This window comes from Eretmochelys imbricata, chromosome 8 (assembly GCF_965152235.1).
Source record: "Eretmochelys imbricata isolate rEreImb1 chromosome 8, rEreImb1.hap1, whole genome shotgun sequence".
Lineage (NCBI taxonomy): Eukaryota > Metazoa > Chordata > Testudines > Cheloniidae > Eretmochelys > Eretmochelys imbricata.
Window position 1 is genome coordinate 47198765 of NC_135579.1, and position 8655 is coordinate 47207419.

Consider the following 8655-nt stretch of genomic DNA (forward strand, 5'->3'; position numbering starts at 1 on the left):
CCTTAGATGTGTCAGGAGCAGATAGAGGAGTCAAAGCCTTGCAATTTCGAAGCGTGGATGGTGATTGTCAGCAATGACATTGAATAAGGGGAGCAAAGAGTTTTGGAGGAAAAAGTCAAGAGGACAGTTTTCACCATGCTAAATTTAAGCTGATGGAAAGATATCCAAGCAGGTGATGTCAGCTAGGCTGAGGAGCAGGATTGGAGGAACGGAGACCAGTCAGAAGTGAAGAGGTAGATTTGTAAGTCTGGTATAATCAGCAGTTGAAGCCATGCGACCAGATAGATTATCCTGAGAGAAAGCGCAAAGGAAAAAGAAGGGGACCTAATATTCAACACTACAGGATCACCACCCACCAGAAAATACACTGAAGGAATGATCAGAGAAATAAGAAGATGACAGAGTTGTGAAGGGAAGACAAAATTCTAAGGAGGGTATAATTGACAATATCAAAAAAAAAATCAGGAGGAAGGTCAAGGATAAGCAAATATGGACCCTGCGATTTAGCCTGGTAGAGTTTATTAGAAAGTTTTGGTAAGAGCAGTTTCAGTAGAGTGAAGGGGTTGGACGCCAGATTGGAGGGGGATCCAGGAAGTAGCATGTTTGATTTAGAACTGAAGAGAACAGGAAAGATAGGGATAGGTGGGAGAGGCAGGTGATTTCAAGAGTGTTTCGAGGAGTCCCTGAGGACAGGAAAAACTGGACAAATATTCTATACAGGCTTGAGGAGACATAAAACGCACACCTACCTGAGCCTGAACCAACCCAAAATTTCTCCAGAGGGAGCTAAGAAAACCTAGCCTGGCTTGACCCTATTTATCTTTGCAGATTAGGTGAGATCAGGCCTGTTCACAGAAATTATCCACACAGAAGACTTAGATAGTGAGGTTCATGAACTGTAGCTTTAAACATATTTCCCTCACAAATGTAGATCTAATTTATAATGCTTTCCTTTGGCCATAGAAATCTTGGCATATGGGGATTGCCAACAATTTAATCTGGACTATTTTAAATTGAAGCAGAATCAAATTATTCGGTATTTATAAGACCATAAGAATGGCTGTATTTTGTCAGACCAATAGTCAATCTAGCCCAGTAGCCTGACTCTGACAGTGGCCAATGCCAGAAGCTTCAGCAGGAATGAACAGAATGAGGCAATTATGAAAGATCCATGCTATAGACCAGTCCCAGATTTTGGCATTTGGAAGTTTAGGGACACTCAGAGCATGGAGTTGAATCCCTGATCATCTTGACTGTTCTATACCCGTGATCATTTTTGTTGCCCTTCTCTAATTCTAATTATCTTTTTTTGAGATGGGGCAAACAGAACTACCTGCAGTATTCAAGGTGTGGGCATAACAGGGATTTGTAGAGTGGCATTATATCTATCCCCTTCCTAATGGTTCCTAACATTGTTAGCTTTTTTGACGGCTGCTACACATTAAGCAGCTGTTTTTGGAGAACTATCCATGACAACTTCAAGATCTCTCTTATTTTTTCTAATGTGCATTTGCCAGTTTGTTGTCCAGTTACCCGTTTTTGTGAGATTCCTTTGTAACTCTTACCAGTAAGCTTTGGACTTAACTATCTTGAGTAATTTTGTATTGTCTGAAAATTTTAATATCTCACTGTTTACTTCCTTTTATGTTTCATCTATGAAATGTTGAACAACACAGGTTCCAGTACAACTCACTGCTGGATTCTACCATTTACCTCTCCATTGTAAAAACCGACCATTTATTCCTACCCTTTGTCTCCTGTCTTTTAACTAGTTCCTGATCCACAAGAAGACCTTCCCTCTTATCCCATGGCTACCTACTTTGCTTAAGAGCCTTTGATGAGGTATCTTGTCACAGGCTTTCTGAAAGTTCAAGTTCACCATATCCACTGGATCACCTTTGCCACGCTTGTTGACACGCTCAAAGAATTCTTTTTGACACGCTCAAAGAATTCTAATAGACAGGTGAGATGTAATTTCCCATTACAAACACTGTGTTGACTCTTCCCCCAACATATCATATTCATCTTTGTGTCTAATAATGCTGTTCTTTACTTGTTTCAACCAGTTTACCTGGTACTGAATTTAGGCTTACAGGCCTGTAATTACCAGAATCACCTCTAGAACCTTTTTCAAAAACCAGCATTATATTAGCTACTCTCAATCATCTGGTACAGAGGCTGATTTAGGCAATAGGTTACAGACCACAGTTAATAGTTCTGCAATTTCATAGTTGTGTTCCTTCAGAACTCCTGGGTGAATACCAGTGTTCCCTCTAATTTTTCCTACCCATATTTGGCATGAATTTTGTTATGTGCACCATATGGAGGGGATGTGTGACACATAACAAAATTAATGTGGTGGGGGTGGGGCCAAGGCATTCAGAGTGTGGGAGGGGTCTCAGGCCTGGGACAGAGGGTTGGGGTGCAGGGGTGTGAATACTCCGGCTAGGGGTGCGGGCTCTGGGGTGGGGCAGAGGGTTGGGTGCAGGGGATGAGGGTTGCATCTGGAGGTGCGGGCTCTGGGGTGGGGCTGGGGATGAGGAGTTTGGGGTGCAGGAGGATGCTCCGGGGCTACAGCGGGGAGAGAGGACTCCCCCCAGCCCTCTCTCCCCACAGCAGCACCTGGGCTGGCGGGGGAGAGGAGCCTCTCTGCAGCGGCAGCTCCGGACCTGGGGCCACAGGGTAGGTGCTCCTCTGCCAGCCCCTGCAGTTCTGGCCAGAACTAGGTTCAGTGGCTCCCCGGCTGCAACAGGTCCAGGGCTGGGTTCGGGGAGGGGTGTCCACGACGGGTCCAGGCCAGGCCTATCCCAGTGGCAGCTGGGGCTGGGCTGCCCGGGTTCGCGCTGCACTGCCCCGGCCACAGCTGGGTCCGGACCAGGAAGTGCTCCCCCAGCTGGGGTAGGGGCACCCGAGCTGTGGCAGGTCTGGGCTGCAGCATAGTTGGGGCAGGGGGGGCATCCCAGCCGTGGCAGTGTGGGGGAAGGGCACCCCTCCCCCAGGAGCGGTGGATTCCCTGAGCGCCTGCGCAGCACTAAATAGGCTGCTGCATGGCCGTGCAGCTTACAGGGAACATAGGTAAATACCATCTGGGCCTGATGACTTATTACTGTTTTATCAATTTGTTCCAAAATCTTCTGAGGAACTGCCTCAGGTTGAAGTGACAGTAGAGATTTGTTCCCTAAAAAGAAGTCTCACGAGTAACAATTAGCCCCAAATACTCTAGAGCAGTGGTTCTCAAGCTTTAGCAACCCAAGGACCCCCCTTTTGATTTAACATTTTTCAGGGACCCCCCAGTTCCTCCGCAGGCTCTGGGGGGGGGAGTTTGGATGCACGAGGGGGTGAGGTGCTTAGCAGGGTCAGCTCCCGAAAGTGACCAGCCTATCCATCTGACAGCAGCTCCTGGGTGGGGAAGCCAGGGGATCTCTGCCTGCTGCCCCTGCCTGCAGGCACCACCCCCGCAGCACCCTTTGGCCGCAGTTCCTGGCCAATAGGAACTGCAGAGGCAGTGCGCTGAGACTGCCTGCCCCTCCGACACATGCTGGCTGCTTCCGGGAGTGGTGAGGAGCCAGGGCAGATAGGAAGCCTGTTCCCCAGCATGCTGAGAGGGAGGGGGAGGAGTTTCTCAGCATGGCCCATGGACCCCCGGTGTACTCTCAGGGACCCAGTTTGAGAAACACTGCTCTAGCATAAAGACAGATGCAAAGAATGCATTTAGCTTCTCTGCAACAGTCTTGTCCTGCTTGAGTACTCCTTGAGCACCTGGATTGTCCAGTAGCCCTGCTGACTGACAAGCTGCCTACCTCTGATGTATTTAAATTAGTTTGCTGATTGTTTGTGTCTTTAGCTAGTTGCTTTTCAAATTCTTTCTTATTATACTTTTAACCTTGTCAGCATTTATGCTGCTCTCCGTTTTCCCAGTAGGATTTAATTCCAATTACTAAAAGATGGAGAACACACAAATTTTTTTATTCAGATAAAGCTAACAGTGATTTATTTGAACACAACGTAGACTTCAATTCTGTATCAACAGCTAGAGTGCAAACTTCCTTTGTACTTCAGATTCCAGAGTAGTTTTTCATTTCTTGTCATCTGACCAAGTGATTTTATAGTCTTGGTATACTTTTTTCAGTATTTCTACGGTCACTGCATGATCTGCTTTACCATATCCCTGCAAAAAAGATAACAAAAGATTTTGAAGGGATGCAAAATATAAGGCTTCAGGAGTATCAAGTCCCAGTTAACATTTTAAATATCCAGATTTATGGCCTTATGCTTCCCCCTGCACAGAAGTCCCACTGAGGTGAACCAAGTTCTGTTTATTACCTCTCAAGAATATCTGAATTAAAATGTTTCCGAGTTAGAAGCCAGGAAAATCAGAGTTAAAGTTGCCCTTAACAAGGCATTGATTCTCACTTAAGTAACTACAAGAGCCTTAACTCTGCTCCAAGAGGACCCACAAGTAAATTGACATTTAAACTACATGTTACACAACTAATACAAAAAGTCATTTTCTACACACAAGGTCTGCCCACATAAACAAACATGGCTATATCAGACATAAGTAGTCTTGGAAGAATTAGCTTTTTAATTGGTAAACATGGATTTCACCATATACACAAAAAATATTTTCATTGATAATAATCAAAATGTACAGATAGGCAAAGAAAGCAACATGCTGCCTGAAAACTTAGTTTGATTTAAGGATATTTACTTTGTATATTTTGACATGTGATGTTGACAATTTGTGTTTTAGTGGTTAGAAAGCTTGAACTTTTTGCATCTCAACGTGTACTGCTATTAAATTATTGTCTAAGCCAACCTATCACCCCCACTAATGTAGGAAATTAGTAGCTGAGCTCCAGTGCTGGCTCAGACATTGCTTTAAGTCTCAAGGAGCTCAATCTATTTAATCCCAGCCACAGAGTTCACTTCAAAGAACTCCTCAAGCATTCCTTTAATTCTCATAGTTTACCCAAGAGCTAAGTATCAATAGCCCCATTTAACCTAACTATGTCCCTATTTTTAAAGTCACACAACAAAAAACCAGGACAAGAGCCAAGTTGCTTTGATTTACAGGCCAAGATGTAACCTGCTATTCCAGAGTGCCATTCAGCTTTTCTGTATCTCCATTTTTCTGTCTGACAAAGTGAAACTTTGCAGTTACACAGTACGCCTCTAAAGTTCCGGGCACTTGACAATGGTGGACAAACAAAGTGTGGGGTATAGTTAACTGCCCCTTCTTCCACTATCTTGGTGGCAGAAGGGAGAGATGCTGCTGTCTGTGCTGCACACCACCACCATTAATCCAGGAGTTTGGTCATGAATTGTTTGATTCTGCCACAAATATTGAGCAGGCTCTAGAAGACCCCTAATGTTGCATGCCATGTCCCCTCCCCATAGAGCTTTGCCCCCACAATATGATATCTGAGAAAGAGCCCTAATTAAAAAAAAAAAAAAGTTTAAGCTGGTTTGGGGCTATAACTGACCCGGAGGAAAAGTGACCTTGAAGAACTGCTACTTTCTATACAGGATTCAGACAACATGTCTTTACATCACATGGAACTAGTCTGTTCTGTTCCACATTAGTAACTCAAGAAATCCTTGTTTCTTATCATTTACTCTCTGCAGTGGTGAGATGGGATGGAAACTGCGGTGTGTTCCACATATATGGATAATTCATTGCTTCTGTTGGTCATTTTATAAACAAACTGTATTTACAGACTGAGCCATGTAAGTAAGAGATACATAGAGGCATGCTCTATACCTACAGTACAGGATTGTGAGTCAGGAGCTGCTGAGTTCCAGTTACAGCCCTGACACCAATTACTGTGTGACTGTGAGTAAATCAATCTAACCTCTCTGCTGTAGCTTCCCCATCTAAAATAGGCCATCTTTACCCACCTCAGAGGAGAGCTGTGTGGACTAACTAATTAATGCTTATAAGTGATCCATCAGAGTGCTGAGAATTATTACTAGTATTTTTAAATAGAGCCCTAAAATGTTGGTTTTTAAAGGAAACTAATACATGGCACTTACTGTTGAAAGACCAAATACCCGCATTTTCTTGTCTTTGCTATTATGGTCAATTTTTCCTCCTCCAAGGCACTTGCATTCAAAGCCCAACTTTTCCATTTCAGGGTTTACTTTTTCAAATATATGATCTGCAAAATGAAGCCAGTTCAATCCATTAACCAGAACTCAGGTTTCACTTGGGGATTACTTTCAATCCTCTCTCTTCAGCTACCTAGTATTTTTTGCCGGTTTCCTTCGGGAAGCTGGTAAGTGAAGGGAAAGACCCGTTGTTACTTACACAGCTGGGCCCTAGCAAACCCCAGAACAGTGGCTGCTGGGTCCACCGTCTCACCAAGTCAGAGGCTGCTCAGAAGTGCAAGTTTCTGAGTGAAACGTCCCAGGGCCGGACACCAGCGCAAGTCGCTCCTCACCCGGCGCGGCGCAGCCCCGCAGCGGGGCCGAGGCCTAGGAGCAACCCCGACAGAGACGCTCTATGGGGGGGGGGGGGTGTCTAAGAGCAGCGCCCCGCTCAGCGGGGAGAGCGCTGTCCGCACAGCAGCAGCAGCTCCGCGGGAGCCGGGCCACCCCGGAGGAGCTGCAGCAGCAGCAGCAGCAGGGGAGGAGCGGCCCATGGCGGGGCAGCCGGCTCCCCCCGCCCAAGAAAGCGGTTCGGAGGGGGCGATCGGCCCGGGGGGGCGCATGAGGCGTCAGCCGGGCTCCGCCCCCAGCTCCCCCGCCCGGCCTTGGCTCGTGGCACCGACTCACTGTGGAACTCGGCGGCCGCGGTGCCCCGGACGACGTCCCGGTGCTCGGCTTCCCCCGCGCGCTGCACCCGCACCAGGATGTATTTGAACGTGCCGTCCGGATCGATCTCCACTGCGGGCACCGACTCTAGCTGCCCGGCCATGGCACCCCTCGGGGCTGAGAGCGGGCCAGCCGCCGCTGCTCCGCGCATGCGCCGAGCGCACTAAGCAGTGGGCCGCAGAGAGTGAGGCTAAGGCCGGGGTTACTGGCTCGTGCCACTGGGGGCGGGGTTAGGACGGCGGTTGCTGGCTCAAGCCGTTGGAGGGTGGGGTATAACTGTCACAGGTTCCCTCCCCCCATTGAATGACTGGGAGCTAAAGCCTCCCCAAGGCTCCTTCCGGAGCCACCTGCTGTGCCCAGGTGCCCAGCTGTGGCCAACTTCAGGGGCCAAATCCCCAATATCATGAGCCAGGCCATGTTGGGAGAGTTTAAAAAATCCAGCCCCGCTGTCTTCCAAGGGTCAAAAGTCATGAGTCAGGCCACAAACAACCCTGAGGGGTTAAGGGTAGAGCCCTGTGTGGGGCTATTTTTTGCATTTGTATCCCACTTCCACTGCAAAACCCTTAAACCCTGCAAATCCTGCAAGAGAGACAGAGTCCCACGTGCTACTAAAAAAAAGTTGGTTAATATATATATAAACAGAATTCAGACATAATTTTTACCGCTAAAAGAATAAAACAAATCTTGCTTAAACGATGTAAAAATACTTTAACTTCCGTTATAATAGACATCAAATCCCTTGCTTACATTTCAGTATTAAAACCTTTATTTAAAAAAAGACAAGCTTGCTTTACATTGCTGAAATTCTATTTATGACAAAGTGCTGACGTGTATATCATATGGAGCGTCAAAACAAATTGCACCACAATTTTGCCTTAAATTGTGCAGATTTTTTGTAATGATTATAAAAAGTAAGTTCTTTTAAAAAACTGGATTTATTTTTAAACTGCTTAAGCACCATTTTTGAAACTTTGAAACACCATTATTTAGATGTCAGGATTATTACTGCTTTTAAAAAAAACATTTAACAGAAAAACTGCTCACAGCATTGACAGCATGCTGATACAACAGTGGCAGCCTGTGCATATGTGATGTCACAGAACAACAAAACCAGTGAGTGTGATTCTCTGACCTGACTTGAGCCGGTGTACTACACCTGATTCGGAGCAAGGGAGCTAAGTATATATAGGAAAGAGAGTTGGTATGGCAACCCCCATTTTTTCATGTTCTCTGTATATATATATGGTTTCAGAGTAGCAGCCGTGTTAGTCTGTAGTCGCAAAAAGAAGAGTGCTTATGGCACCTTAGAGATGAACAAATTTATTTGAGCATAAGCTTTCGTGAGCTACAGCTCACTTCATCGGAGTGAAGCTCACGAAAGCTTATGCTCAAATAAATTGGTTCGTCTCTAAGGTGCCAAAAGTACTCCTTTTCTTTCTGTATATATATATCTTCCTACTGTAGTTTCCGCTGCATGCATTTGATGAAGTGGGTTTAGCCAACGTAAGCTTATGCCCAGATAAATTGGTTAGTCTCTAAGGTGCCACAAGTACTCCTTGTTCTTTTTGCTGATATAGACTAACACGGCTACTACTCTGAAACCTGAAACAGAATAATTAGCAATTTTCCAAATAGGCTACTCTTGGTAAACTGACAAGAGATTTAGTCCCACAAATTACCGCAGTCTGTTTTTTTTTGCCCACCCAGTCCTGCCTGCAACAAAGTACATTTTATCCACTCCCGTTGTTATGGCAGCAAGACCCACGGGATCCCAGTCCCACTGCAGGGCTTTAGCTGAGGGTTCCCCCCTACCCCGTATGCAGGTGGCAGATGGTGCTG

At 46.0% G+C, this 8655-nt stretch overlaps 1 protein-coding gene across 1 annotated transcript; it reads right to left on the reverse strand.

Moving 5' to 3' along the window:
- Positions 1 to 3945: 3945 nt before the first annotated feature.
- Positions 3946 to 6992, reverse strand: LOC144269426 (14 kDa phosphohistidine phosphatase-like). The gene is made up of 3 exons (XM_077825087.1): positions 6778 to 6992; positions 6037 to 6161; positions 3946 to 4168 (listed from the first exon to the last, which is right to left on the reverse strand). The coding sequence occupies exons 1-3, from the start codon at positions 6965 to 6967 to the stop codon at positions 4076 to 4078; spliced, it is 408 nt and encodes a 135-aa protein (XP_077681213.1). The 5' UTR covers positions 6968 to 6992; the 3' UTR covers positions 3946 to 4075.
- Between the last annotated feature and the right edge of the window lie 1663 nt (positions 6993 to 8655).

Coding starts and splice junctions, on each gene's coding strand:
- LOC144269426 (XM_077825087.1), bottom strand. CDS start 6,967: ATGCGCGGAGCAGCGGCGGCTGGCCCGCTCTCAGCCCCGAGGGGTGCC. Junction 6,162..6,777: donor CGCGGCCGCCGAGTTCCACA/GTGAGTCGGTGC, acceptor TTCATTTTGCAG/ATCATATATTTGAAAAAGTA. Junction 4,169..6,036: donor GGGTATTTGGTCTTTCAACA/GTAAGTGCCATG, acceptor TCTTTTTTGCAG/GGATATGGTAAAGCAGATCA.